The sequence below is a fragment of the Hetaerina americana genome, unplaced genomic scaffold, assembly GCF_022747635.1.
Source record: "Hetaerina americana unplaced genomic scaffold, ioHetAmer1.1.p SCAF_7, whole genome shotgun sequence".
Taxonomy (NCBI): domain Eukaryota; kingdom Metazoa; phylum Arthropoda; class Insecta; order Odonata; family Calopterygidae; genus Hetaerina; species Hetaerina americana.
Window position 1 is genome coordinate 43,002,900 of NW_027287316.1, and position 15,355 is coordinate 43,018,254.

Below are 15,355 nucleotides of genomic sequence, written 5' to 3' on the forward strand. Positions count from 1 at the left end.
TGCTCTCTTTTTGATTAAGAAGGAAAGACGCGGGAAAATATGAATTTAAGTTATTTCGGTCTGTTTTCTAATTGTTGCTACAGTTCTATATTATACATAAGTCACGGTTTTTAATTTTCAGTCGTTGATTAATAGTTTTGATTTTTTTAATCGACAATTCGAATGAGGTGTTTATGCACTTACCATTAGTCACCAGCGTGAAATGCTCCAGGATAAGGTCGCTTAAGGAAATGAGTAATACTTTATTTCACAAAATATGATAATGAAAGGACATATGAAGAAAATATTTATTAGAAAAATATGGATACATTCATCTCCCTAGGAAACTGGTTTGAGTTAGATTTACGTGATTGCGTAAAATATCCTTAGTTCGTTCAGAAGAATTGCACATTATTTAACCCCTTTTACCTTTTGGAATACGACGGGTCCATAAACTGGGTGTTCTCACCAAAGTCAAGGTGGAAGCGGTTGAATGCATCCGATTTCTTTTGCAAAATATTTGAAAAAAAATTCATTGATATGGACAGGTTGCTTAAGCTATTACAGTGAGTATAATGCATATGAATAACATTCACTGGAAAAAAGAACATAGTTGAACTTTGATGGCTGTGCCGTTCGTAGTATCACATTTTAAATTATTAAACGAGAAGTTGAATAATTTTTACGATACACTTACTTATAATTGCCCTACTAACCGGGTTTCAAAGTCATACTTAACGTTCGGGTAAGGTAATCGAACCCAGCCGTCATTTATCTTTTCAAAGGAAATGGAAGCTCCGTTTCAATTGAGAGCAATTAGATGCACTAGTGTTTATGAACACATTATTTAATGTCATCTCATCAGTATGGAATTGCTTTTTTTTACAAAATAGTGCTTTGGTTTTGTGCCCTAATTTACGTAATTGTAATGTGTGAGTTCGAAATCTTTATGGAGACTTGTCAAGAAATTATAGACGAGTGAAGAAATTTTTCATTAATTACGCTGAAATAGACGCTTATTATTTCTTTGAGATTTACATTCAGAGCGTATACATTAATTTTAGGCAACATTGCATAGATGTACGATTTCTATGTCATTCGTAGTGGTAGTCTTTTGAAGAAGTTTCATTTGAATAACCACACTTCGCATTGGAGGGATGATCAAGTTAACTTGCATTCCCATTAAAAATAAATAGTCTATTGTTCGTAAGTACCACAATTTATACAGAGGTGAATAGGAGATCTTCTGAAATCATACAAAAGAGGTGTATCCCGCCTTGCGGCATATAAAAGGCCAGAGGCATAAAAATATTCAAATTTAGATAGCAACCACCCAACTGCACTTAGTCTTCCAACATGTATCTTAGGAAAGTAAACACTTTTTTTAATAGCTCCGTGAAAAATAAAAATATGATAATGATAGTCTAATGACATACATCTATAATAAATAGGAAAAAACAATAGGTGACGAATGCGGCCATTGGAAAGCCTCGCTGTGATCTCAAAAGTCATAGTCAGAGCGGCTTTCTCCCCCTCTTCAGCGGCCGATGACTGGGACCACATAAACGATACTTTCCCCTTCTTCACACGAAAGTTCCTACTTTTTCTCTACCTTCCAACTCACGGAAGCTTTTGTTTATATAACCTTCACGCGTCCACATGGGATCCCACACGAAAAGCAACTAAGTTCAAACACCTGGTGATTTCAACGACCGTCGGGCCACTTGGCGCGCGTGGCCCTCTGACAGCTCATGAGCGTCTGCGAAATCCGTTGCATTGTCCCCTTACCACTCTCAAGCTTCTTTCGTGCTGAGATCCAGAGGGTTCCCCTCCCCTTCACCAACATTCTCCCTCCTATCTTCCTCCTCTTCGTCTTCTTCTTCTCCTCTCCTACTACCAGTTTCCCAGTTGCCATCCTCGACGTTCTCATCCTCTCTCCCTCCTTTCCTCCTTCCTCCAACTCCATCTTTGCTCCCATCTCCTCCTCCAACCCCCACCTCATCTCTCCTGCTACCCTCCACCCCATCCTCTGCCCCACCCCTCTCACTCCTCCCACCCTTGACCGAGAGGTCCATGGGGTCCTCCTGGTCCTCCGGAGAAGAACATCTACTGCTCCCGTTGCCACTGCTGCTCCTCACACAAACCGGCGGCGCCCGACCGACACCACTCCCTTCGGGCGAGGAGAGGCACGAGGAATTGGTGCTCACTTCGTCTCCTCCACTCCCTCCGCTCGGTGACCTCTGTGACCTCAACACGCTGTCGAGGTAGAACCTCTTGTGGTAAACGTCCATTTCGTGAAGGTGGTTCTCCGCCGCCAGCGCCCCGGAGCGGATGTGGTGCTGGCGGTGGGCGGGTGGGCCGTGTTGATCGGTTGGGAAGAGGGACTTGATCCGCGGGGTCGAGGTACCTCCAGCCGAGGCCGCGGCGGCGGCGGCCGCGGCAACGGCGGCTGCCGCCGCACTGAAATGCGATGTGGGCAGGAATGCTCCTGCTTGTAGGAAGGGTAGCCGGAGGAACAGATCGGCGCCACCGTTAGGGGTCGCCGGGGCCGACTGTGGTGCCTCCGGAAGGGCCAGACCATCACTCCTTTCGGTTGAGCGGTGCCCGGCCACCCTAGGGGCAGAGCTCTTTTCGGTCGCTGGAGACCTGTCTCCGTCTCTGGAGTGGGGTGTTGCCAAAGGGGCGGAGGGCGAGCGAGGCTCGGCGCCTCCAAAACCGGAGTCGGCGCCACTGCCGTTCCCACTCTTGTGGCACTCTTCCATCATCAGCATCATGAGTTGTTGGTGTTCCTCCGCGCGCTGCCGGTGGAGGTGTAGGAGATGTGGATGCAGGTGCGGGTGAAGCAATTGGTGATGCGTCCCTATAGAATCGCCGTTGGTCCGCTGTCGTAGGTCTGTTTGTGATTCATGATCAGCTGGTCGGTGATGCTGGAACGGTCCCACCGGGGATGGTAGCTGCTTGGCCTGGAAATATAATCGGGAGAAATTATTACAAACACACGATCACATGTCTCCTTCCTCTCGTTCATCGGTACGAAGTTTTTAGAAAATGCTTTAGGCATCCTGGATAAAACTTTGAACCATTTTCTCAAAAATAATACTCTATAAACTTCCCTTTTTCATTCCTACTGCTGATATTTGAACCAACACTTCAACGCCGCGGTCTCCTGCGTATTCGTATTATTTAACCGACACTAATTTTCTTTGGCAATCACGCATTTATTCAAAGTATTCTGCATTATTGGTTATGCATATGTATTATATGACATTATTGCTGCAACACAAGTGGAAGACACATTTTCCATTCCTACTGTTCATTTCATTTAATCAAAGAAGTAAAGCATAATGATTTCGCAGCTGACAAAGGACACTTAACAATTGCCTGTTAAGGTAAAGGAATGGAAGAGGGAGTTATAAAGCATATGTAGGCGGCATACATGATTATTTTGGGAGTATATTAATGAGGCTTTTATTTCAAGTAAACAAGATTTTCAGGGCAAATGTTCCAAAGTGAATATTAGGATTATTCAAACCTTTGTTGTTCTTTGTACGACTTAAAATAGGGAATTTTTGGGGACATTTTAGTTTTTTTTTTAAATTAATTTTTTAAATTCAATAAATGGAATGTAAATATGAGTCGACTACTTGTTAGCAGTGGTAGTGGATTATTTTTTGTATCTGGATATTTTACCTATCTCTATGGTCTTTTGTGTGTAAGACAAGAGAACTGACACATAGAAAGTAAATGAAATAATACACGTATTATTAGGATTGAATAATTATATGTTTTCTTAAGCAAGGAACGTTACGTTTTCATTCATTTTGTACATTTCTAAATATTTAACAAATTGGTATCACCATAAAAATTGTTCTTTGTATTGGCTTTTGCCTCAATATTTTCCCGGTTATTTGTAAACGTAATCTAGACTTTTCCTTCAATGTCGGATTGAAATTAAATCCATATCTATTTTTCCAATAGTTCTCGGGATCTTAGTTGAATTGTTTTAGAAGCATCAATCATACTCGGTAATATCTCGAAGAGCTCAAATAAGGAACTTTCATTATTTTTCTTTGTTTGCCACCCCACAAATTACTGTTATGAATCAAATGCTTCTGCCACTCGTGTTTTCGAAATTCATTTCCTTAGGCAGTTTAAAGTTAGAATGAGGGATGCTCAATCATTCATTATTTTGAAACGGTTGAGACTATTTACTCATGAACAGAATTCAATTGCTACTGAAAGGGAAGCATATAAAAACGAAAACTAGTAAAAATTTTATATATATTCTACGTATTTAAATTTCATATAAGTCTACAATTTACCTTAAAGATATGCCTGTACATTTAGCTTTATTCGTGAATTTTCACGAAGAATCCTTAATCAGAGCTGATGTCATAATAGCAGTAGTATTTAGGGAAGGCGACCGAATCAGATCGTTATCCACTTATGATGATGATATTCCGCATAATAATGTGACTCTGAAATTCAGGCATAGGTGATAACTTTATGCTTGCTATTGCGTTGCATCAGGATTTAGTTGCTGAGTTTTATCACATTTTCATATCCCATTATCTGATGACCAAAAATATTTACACAAGGAAATAATTTCGAATTAATTTGGCCAATATCCGATTTTACAAATAGCAGTCTCTGGGTCCATGAAAAATCTACCGATAGCCTATTACTACTAATAATAAAATTAAAAATCATTTATTATGTAATGTGTCATAAACACCCTTATAATGAATTATATACAATCAAACTAGCTATGTTCACCTGGATTGGCTATGAGTATTTTAGAATTCAAAAGTATCCGTCCGTTCATTTAATGTTGCAGCCAGATAGATATTATGAGACTCCTCTCCCTTAAATCTAACTCGGCGACTCTATCTTCGTGATCTCCCTTGGGTGAAAAACGAGATTAAAAATTTCTGACATCGTTTAATATTATTTCAGACTCAACGGGCCAAGTGAGGATTCACCAATTGCGATTGTGTTATAAGTGAACGATACTCTTACCAAGACTTTCAATTTTGAACGGTTTAAACGATCTGTAGGAGTGCAAATATCTGAAAGCTTATCCAAAATATTAGAGCAGCTAGGCAGAGAATCACTCACGGAGCGAGGGTTAAATTACAGATCGAAGCTCTTGCTTAAATTGGAGTATTAGTAGTATTTAGGGGAGGCGACCGACAGCTAAGGTCATTTGCTCCATAGGGGATGGATTGGAAAGGAAGAAGGGTGGAGAGGAACCCGGCGTTGGCATTAGCCAACTCTTAACGAAAGGCGCCAAGGGGTCCGCAGCTTAACGTCCCATCCAACGGACGGTGCACTCACTCAAAGTGCCCTCCACAAAGCAGCTCAAGTAGGGATCGAGATACCACTGAAAAATATTCAACACTGCCGGGATTTGAACCCGGGCTCTCTGGTTGGGAAGCCATTACGATAACCACCGCACCATCTCGATCCCCAATGTCATATTAAATGAATTGTGGTTACATAGTGCTTTCACTTTGTTCTGTCAGTGCTGACAGTGCTGGCTCACTGATCAGGTAACAATATAACTCGTAGAAATACTATCCTATCCCTCTATCCACTCTTGATTTATTCCTCAAGTCTAATTCCTTTCGTCAGTACGTTAAGGACTCTCTACATTTGATTTTTGATGGAAATTTTAGATCACGTGTGCTTAAACTTCATATCCGTTGATTTTGGTCGATCGTGATCAGCATGTCATGTTGTGGAAAGCAAACAAACTATGTGTATGTTTCCTTGTTTCCTCTGTAAATCTAAAGAAGAGGTTTACGTAGTGCTGGTGATATGTATCTTTCGGCTTCATCCAGGCACTTCAGTAACGGTCACCTTCTGCATGCTTCCTTTAACAGTGTCTAATTACATGGTTTGCTGATTCGTCTCTCTGATGAGAGATCGCGAGTTGGCCGCAGCTCGCAAAGAATTTCCTTGTATACGTGACGTAGGCGTACGCAGCCTTTTTGAGCCGGCTTTCTCATTTCCATTCAATATACGCTAAAATCCTCCATCTATCATACGATTTAAATAAAAGGAATCCTTGGATTTGATACGCTCAGGTCAAACCAAGAAAATCGATCGTCCCAATCTATCTCTTCTCCTTATTCTCGATTTTCTGCCACCGATTCTCCCTGTCCTAGTACTCCGTCGCTTTCGCTATTCTCCTCATCCGGTTATGTTCAGTCAAACAAGATTCTAGTACTTGTACATTGAAAGTATGTTTCCGTTCCACAACGCTGACGTAGAATTTTTGACTACTTATGATACATGGAAGTTATCCCACTTGTCCCACCGACAGCTCCTTCGGCGGACTAGCCTCATAATTCGTGGCTCCCGTGTTCTAGTTGATCTCTAGCTCCCATATTGTCTACCAATTCATAACTAGATATCGTATTAGAGTTCCTTGAATTACGTACCTGGTGGTGATGGTGGTGATAGGGGAAGGCCGCAAGGGCTGAACTAAGGGGATGGTGGTGGTGAAGGGAGTGATGATCGTGGTGGGAAGTGATGCTTCCTCGGTGTCCATTAACGTGGTTGTGAATCTGCTGGTTCTCTATGTTGTTGGCTTGCTCCTGCAGGAGGCAGTGTATCTTGAACCAGTTGGACCTCCTCCCGTATCGGGAACCGCTCTTGGACATGCCCACCATGAGACATTTCCGAAGACGGCAAGCCTTGCACGAGGTGCGGTTCTTCTTGTTAATAATGCAGCCCCCTCCATTCTTGCACTCCGAGATGGAGCCCAAGTTGTTGTAAGACCGACCGAAGAAAGACTGAAATAGCAATGGAAGATTTTTTAAATTAATTATTTCACCTTCGTTGAAGAAGCTCTCCTAAGTGCTAAGATTTAAACATGTTTTAACTTACTCCATAACATTTCACTATAACGTATAGTTAGATATATATATTTATTTATATTTATATTCGTATATATATGATGTAGAAGCACTGAAGAGAGCAATTTAATTTGAAGAAGCTCTCCTAAGTGCTAAGATTTAAACATGTTTTAACTTACTCCATAACATTTCACTATAACGTATAGTTATATCTATATCTATATATATATATATATACATATATATATATATTTATTTATTTATTTATTTATATTTATATTCGTATATATATGATGTAGAAGCACTGAAGAGAGCAATTTAATATTTCGATGGCACAATAGAACACAAAATAAAATAGATAACACGTAAAAGGACACATTTTAGATTGTTTGAGCTTTCGGCCATCTCTGTGGCCTTCCTCAGGTCAGTCCTTTTAATATATATATATTCGTAATTATAGCCTTTTATTTTCAATGCCTGAATTAGAAGGCAGATAATGGGATCGGTGAAAAAATAAAAGTTAGCGTACGAATAAGCTTTAAGAATACGATAAAAAGTAAGCGTGCTGCATTTTGCGGGAACATGACAGTATTCATATAGAAGAAATAAAACCTGACGAAGGAACTAGTCTGAATGAAAAATGGGATGATCAAGTAAAAACTTAAGATTGGAATAAAATCATGTTAATGTCCTTAGTCGAACTAAGTAAGATGATCTTATAATTAGGATGGGGATCGACACTCTGGAAAAAATGAAATCATTTTTCTGTTCAGGCTATGGGAAACCATGGAAGAGGCAAATAGAATACAATCAGAAGAAAAAAAATGACGAAGAAGGTTCTCTATCGTAGTGCAAGAAATATGCGGTTTAAGAATTGGCAGGTAAGAGGACGACTTAGAAAGTTGCTGAAAGGACTATTTTTCTCTATGTATCATAATATAAACGCCTTTGTTAGATCTCAATGTCCCTCAATGATGATTTACTCTTATATAGTCGATTGCAAAAAAACTGAATTCTATACATTCGCCAGTAAACCCAACAAATATCTCCTTCGATTCACATTTGCCATTAATTCAAATAAGGAAAGTGGAAAATTATATCTAAACGCTGTTCGAAGGAGTTTAGTGGAGACATGCGCCATCCTTCTAATCCTGAGATCATGGATTTGAGACCTGCCTCAAGAGTGGAATACGGGTAACATTTATGATTCGGCTTTTGTGTAACCTGAACTCGAATAAAATAGCCAATCCTCATGAGAGCATGCAGCATACGGGTTAGTATTAGCTCCCGGAAAGGAAATGTGATACCATTAATATGTTTTATTGTGTCGCGTAGATGCAATTGATTTAGAATGCTTTGTTTATTAGATAAAGACAGGTTTTCAATAATCTTCGTTTCTGACCACATAGGAATTTTATTAGTGATTTTTCAATATAATGATTTTTTCGCTCAAAAAACACCCTATTGCATGCGTAAGATCTCAAGACCCCACGACTACGTGGATACTATTCCAGCTTGTAATTGTGGGTCACCTGGTAAGGAAGTACCAGCTGGTACTCGAGCACTGACAAGGTTTTCAATCACTCTCACGTTTAGTATGTTATACTCATCACGTTTCATCAATAAAAATATTCGTTGTCGATTTTTGCATGGAAAAAAAATCTGTCGCAAAAAGATATTCAGTGCGGGGAAAATTGAGCTCTAGAAAAGTACGACATATTTTAATTTGCATTTACGTCTGCACAGCATCTTCCTGCCAAGTTACCGCAGGAGCGTATAATAGGCATGTGGTAGCCATGAAGAAGCACAGGAAGAAGTCTGTATATGGGGTGAATGATTTAATGTGCGTTCTGCGGTCGCGGATTGTGCGAGGAAAAAATATCAACCCTTGAATCAACCCTCTTCGGCAGTCAACACCTCTGATTTATTCACTATTGTCTGAACTACCGATGGGGTTTGAAGCTCATGTAAAAATAAATGTTGCATTCAAACCACAGGATTATATATAACATTGAACTTAGTACGTTATTTATTCTTCGACTCTTCGGCAGCTTCTATCCCAGATTTTGTGCGTTGCTGATGATAAGCCAGATACTGTGTTTTTCAAGTGAGACTTTACATAAGTTTATATATATATATATAATTATATATATATATATATAATCCGTGAGACTTTACGTAAGTATATATATATAATCCGTGAGACTTTACATAAGTATATATATATATATATATATATATATATATATATATATATATATATATGTATATGCGACTAATGCTTGCATCACATATTCCTCAGAGAAACATGAAAGATATCCTCAGATGTAGAATTTTTTTCCCATTCCAAATATTTCATGTCTTTTTCAAGTGGGAAGTTCAGTTATCTCGTCGGGGTTGTATCGAGATGTTAAAATATCGCCCTGATGTTGAAATCCGCAGAAATATGACAAAAAATAAACTTCATTAGTTCAATTCCAGTCGGTCGAAAAGTTACGGAATTGAGGCCTTGTTATGTACGTTGCACGGAAATTCTTGTTTAATTTTGTCTGCAAAGAATAGCTATAAGCTTTCATGGGATGGATATTTAAGTATTGCAGTTTACATTTTCGTGTCCCATTTTTGCTTTTGCCATATCCTTATAATTGGTCGAGGGTGGAATCCAAGAATTCTTTGGCTTTTTCCCAAGGTTTACAGCCAGCTGGCAAAAATGTAGTCCAGCTTGCTTCACGCTGTATTCATGCACCGTCAACTTGGTCCTTGACGTGAACGAGGAAAGGATAACGAAGAAAAGATTGGGGAAGAAAAACGGTCTCATTAACAAGACGGAGTTGATCACGTATCCCCCCCTTCTGATGCAAGCGGAGTCAAGGCAAGGGGTGCTCCGTGTGTTGGCCCGATCCACTCTCGGAATTTCGAACTTAGCCCATCACTCTAATCTCGGCACGCGATGTCAGCCAATTGGGTTCCAGTTCTGAATTCAGCCATTAGCTAATCTCAGACCGTTTTGAACGGCTTGGGGCTGATGCGCCTTCGGAAAGTTTTAACGCAACCCGATTGCTTTCCAAGAATCAAGCTCTTGATATTTCGTTTCTAATTGAAAATCATCCTTACTTGGCAAATTCCAAAGAAACTGCGGGAGATGCCGCAACAGTAACTTTTAACGGAGTCATCCGCTAATGTGCATTTCAATGCAACAATTTCAGAGCGTAAAAATCATTCGCCTTGACTGGGACTCGAACCCAGATCCCTCAATATCCGGTCGAGTGCTTTAGCCACTTAAGCTACCGAGGCGTCCTCTTAAACTCTGAAATTTTGGGGCTTTTAAAGGAACTAGATGTTATGACGAAATACCGTACATACAATGTCACATGCATTCGTAGTCGTGCGCGAGGCGCCACTGTCCACGAGGTTAAAGCCAACTTTAAACACGTATGGTGTTTTCCCTTTGACAAATTCCAAAGAAACTGCGGGAGATGCCGCAACAGTAACTTTTAACGGAGTCATCCGCTAATGTGCATTTCAATGCAACAATTTCAGAGCGTAAAAATCATTCGCCTTGACTGGGACTCGAACCCAGATCCCTCAATATCCGGTCGAGTGCTTTAGCCACTTAAGCTACCGAGGCGTCCTCTTAAACTCTGAAATTTTGGGGCTTTTAAAGGAACTAGATGTTATGACGAAATACCGTACATACAATGTCACATGCATTCGTAGTCGTGCGCGAGGCGCCACTGTCCACGAGGTTAAAGCCAACTTTAAACACGTATGGTGTTTTCCCTTTGACAAATTCCAAAGAAACTGCGGGAGATGCCGCAACAGTAACTTTTAACGGAGTCATCCGCTAATGTGCATTTCAATGCAACAATTTCAGAGCGTAAAAATCATTCGCCTTGACTGGGACTCGAACCCAGATCCCTCAATATCCGGTCGAGTGCTTTAGCCACTTAAGCTACCGAGGCGTCCTCTTAAACTCTGAAATTTTGGGGCTTTTAAAGGAACTAGATGTTATGACGAAATACCGTACATACAATGTCACATGCATTCGTAGTCGTGCGCGAGGCGCCACTGTCCACGAGGTTAAAGCCAACTTTAAACACGTATGGTGTTTTCCCTTTGACAAATTCCAAAGAAACTGCGGGAGATGCCGCAACAGTAACTTTTAACGGAGTCATCCGCTAATGTGCATTTCAATGCAACAATTTCAGAGCGTAAAAATCATTCGCCTTGACTGGGACTCGAACCCAGATCCCTCAATATCCGGTCGAGTGCTTTAGCCACTTAAGCTACCGAGGCGTCCTCTTAAACTCTGAAATTTTGGGGCTTTTAAAGGAACTAGATGTTATGACGAAATACCGTACATACAATGTCACATGCATTCGTAGTCGTGCGCGAGGCGCCACTGTCCACGAGGTTAAAGCCAACTTTAAACACGTATGGTGTTTTCCCTTTGACAAATTCCAAAGAAACTGCGGGAGATGCCGCAACAGTAACTTTTAACGGAGTCATCCGCTAATGTGCATTTCAATGCAACAATTTCAGAGCGTAAAAATCATTCGCCTTGACTGGGACTCGAACCCAGGGATATTGAGGGATCTGGGTTCGAGTCCCAGTCAAGGCGAATGATTTTTACGCTCTGAAATTGTTGCATTGAAATGCACATTAGCGGATGACTCCGTTAAAAGTTACTGTTGCGGCATCTCCCGCAGTTTCTTTGGAATTTGTCAAAGGGAAAACACCATACGTGTTTAAAGTTGGCTTTAACCTCGTGGACAGTGGCGCCTCGCGCACGACTACGAATGCATGTGACATTGTATGTACGGTATTTCGTCATAACATCTAGTTCCTTTAAAAGCCCCAAAATTTCAGAGTTTAAGAGGACGCCTCGGTAGCTTAAGTGGCTAAAGCACTCGACCGGATATTGAGGGATCTGGGTTCGAGTCCCAGTCAAGGCGAATGATTTTTACGCTCTGAAATTGTTGCATTGAAATGCACATTAGCGGATGACTCCGTTAAAAGTTACTGTTGCGGCATCTCCCGCAGTTTCTTTGGAATTTGTCAAAGGGAAAACACCATACGTGTTTAAAGTTGGCTTTAACCTCGTGGACAGTGGCGCCTCGCGCACGACTACGAATGCATGTGACATTGTATGTACGGTATTTCGTCATAACATCTAGTTCCTTTAAAAGCCCCAAAATTTCAGAGTTTAAGAGGACGCCTCGGTAGCTTAAGTGGCTAAAGCACTCGACCGGATATTGAGGGATCTGGGTTCGAGTCCCAGTCAAGGCGAATGATTTTTACGCTCTGAAATTGTTGCATTGAAATGCACATTAGCGGATGACTCCGTTAAAAGTTACTGTTGCGGCATCTCCCGCAGTTTCTTTGGAATTTGTCAAAGGGAAAACACCATACGTGTTTAAAGTTGGCTTTAACCTCGTGGACAGTGGCGCCTCGCGCACGACTACGAATGCATGTGACATTGTATGTACGGTATTTCGTCATAACATCTAGTTCCTTTAAAAGCCCCAAAATTTCAGAGTTTAAGAGGACGCCTCGGTAGCTTAAGTGGCTAAAGCACTCGACCGGATATTGAGGGATCTGGGTTCGAGTCCCAGTCAAGGCGAATGATTTTTACGCTCTGAAATTGTTGCATTGAGATCCTTACTTGGGCTTATGTCCTTAGTCAGGGAATGGAATTTTCCAAAGGAGGATACAATCAGAGTGTTTCATCAATATGGAGGGACAAATGGTTTTGATGACACAGGATGTCAAGCCGAAGATAACATAGAACAGAGAGTTTAGTTCAATTGCTGTAAAAAATTAAGTCTACATTATATTAAATGCCCAAAATTTCGAACAAGTGTTTATTTTCATTTGATTAATTTTTTGTTTTTTCTTCGGGTATGAAGTCACAATCAACACTTTTCAATTGAATGAGTGAAGATTCCGTTTCTGAAAATCCTTTCCAGGTTTTATTTTCATAATATAATGTACAGTCATCACATAATTAAATCCTTGGATAAAACACTTTTAATTGTTCCTGCACCTTTGTTTCATTTATCAATTATTTTTAAATTATCAAAAGGTCAAAGTTTCATTTTAGAGGTTCGTCTTATAGTTTCTTAGAAACTGGTAATCAGAAACGAAAGGTAATGTCAGATAAGAAAACAAAGGAACCTATGGAAACCTTGAAGTTGATTTTTGAGTGACCAAAAATCCCAGCAGTAATTGCTGCATCTTATTTTTTAATGAGTCAGAAACAGACTAATGTCTAGTGCTCTGACTTAGTTCCCCATAATGTTGAGCTATTACAGCGTTTTCCAATTGTCATTTGTAGTCTCTTTTAAATGTTTTGAATCAGAGTGGAGTTGTAAACGTGAGTATCGAAAAGGTCTCAATCTTTTAAATTCATTCTTTCGCGAGTGTTTTTATTTTTGAAGGGTGTTTTATGTTTTAACACGCCTATCACTGGAGGGGTACTGGGCAGTAGTGGATGGAGGGTCCTGGGTTCGTATCCAGGGAAGAAACAATTGGGCATCGTTTGCATTAGGTATCCAGTTAGTGTTATTTTTTAGTTTCTCGAAGCCAAGTGTCGGAAAAAACATAAAATGGACCTAATGGACAGAACTCTCTCTCCCACCCCTTCATTGTCAAGTATGAATTTCACACGCAACTTACTTCGGGGTGAGCTCTCTCCCTCCGATATCCGAAAGAACTTTCGTTTTGATCTCTGTGGATAGATGGTGGAAAATTAATAATGATCAGAGCAGTACAAGTCGTCTGCGAAACCTAGTCATTTAGTCTGTTCGGAAGGAAATTTCAAAGTATATCTATTTTTCCGTTAATAAAATTGTACGTTCATGAGGAATGCAATCGCTCCGGCAACGCCTTAAATTGAGTCTGCACACCATCTTGGATCAGACTCATTGAACAAGCACGAAAGTAATTCCAAATGAGAACGGCTAGCGTTCCTCTTCGAAGGAGGGAGAACGCCCTTCTTCCCCCCCGTCAGCTGTAACGTTCACTCCCCTGCCCCATCCCACCACACCACTGCCTCGCGTCCCCACTTCCATTTCCTCCACCCCACCCCCACCCTCTCCCCCAACCCACCTCCCCGCCCGGGCAAAGCGTCCCTTTTCCCCGAGCTGATACGTCGAGTAGCGACCGATTGGAAGCCATTGTTCCCATTAAAATGAACTGTCGCAAAAACTTGGCGCCGGGCCTTGAGAGAGAGGGAGGAAAAGAACACAAGGCTTGCGCGCGCGCGTGTGTGTTCGAGGGCATTACATAAAAGTCGGAAGGAATCTGTACCATCGAGAGAATGAAGAAGATGGGAGGGGGTGTGGATGGGGTTTATGTGGGGTGAGCGAACCTACGCGTCGTCTCTAAAAAAAACTACACGAGTGATCATGTGAAAGAGGCATTTAAAAAAAATTATATTCATAGGCTCTTTCTCTTGACTCAATTGATTTCGGAATTTTTCAGAATTAAAATGTATCGTCTTGGAGAATTTCGAACATTTCGTAAACAGTGTAAAAAATAGATGCAATTGAATATGCATGTAAATGATGTATTTGAATTTAATATTTTCCTTGACGTAATAGGGCGAAGCATATACTCCCATGAACAATTAAAGAGGGGAATTGAAGAGGATTTTCACAAATTAATTGCATAATAGTGCGTTGTTATTACAGTTAATAACTATTTGTGTGTGTCCCAATTTAGTCTAACAGTAAATGATAAGTGATGATATTATGGTCGAAATAAAGGTTTTTAAAGTCAATATTTCTTCTCGGAAATGTTTCTTGAAAAGGAGAATCAATGAAAAACAAAGCATGCATACGACCTGAGCTCGTTTGTATCAAGATCTAGAAATATCTTTGTTAAGTCGTTGATGCGGGACATTTCTAACTAAGACGGGTATTATCCTAAAATATGTATATTGATGGAAGAGCTTGGAATGCTGACGTCTGTGATAAAAGGGAGAATCTAGAGTAAGGGGTATAGGAGGAGATAAAAGAGTTGGAATTTTAGATATTGTGAGTAAAAATGAAGCAGTGAAGAGCTGAAGTGGTCATGTAGGGAAAAAGGTGCATATGATATGTCATAAGATACAGGGAGCATTTCATGAGGAACTGGAAATGACCAAACCTCAACATTGCCGAAGTTACGTGTTACGTCGGAGTCACGGATTTTATATATAAACAAAGTCGTAAATGTTGGTATGCAAAACTCGGCATTCTTCGTGGTCGTGACGTCACCACTTAGACATTTTGGTACGAGCACGAGTCCTTGAGTAAGCCATTAGGACTATGTTGCGTTAATCACGGACCGTCCGAAAACTAACTCTAGGTAGTAGACCAGAGGAATATGAGGAAATCAACCGGTGGGCACGAAGGAGGCGCCGGTTGACGTGGGATCCGGAGTGCGAACCACCGAAGTACAGAGAAATGAGAAAAGTCACCACAGGTCGTGTAGAGCACGGGGCGGAAGAGGGGGGGGGTGGTTATGGG

General features: G+C 40.8%; 1 protein-coding gene across 1 annotated transcript in view; it reads right to left on the reverse strand.

Moving 5' to 3' along the window:
• Positions 1–1,772: 1,772 nt before the first annotated feature.
• LOC139696657 (zygotic gap protein knirps-like) overlaps positions 1,773–15,355 on the reverse strand; it is a 67,194-nt gene continuing 53,611 nt past the window's right edge. Inside the window, exons 3-5 of the mRNA XM_071595472.1 lie at positions 6,426–6,779; positions 2,170–2,942; positions 1,773–2,085 (exon numbers count right to left, since the gene is read on the reverse strand). Coding sequence (XP_071451573.1) covers positions 1,773–2,085; positions 2,170–2,942; positions 6,426–6,779 — 1,440 coding nt within the window. The remainder of the gene's footprint in view (positions 2,086–2,169; positions 2,943–6,425; positions 6,780–15,355) is intronic.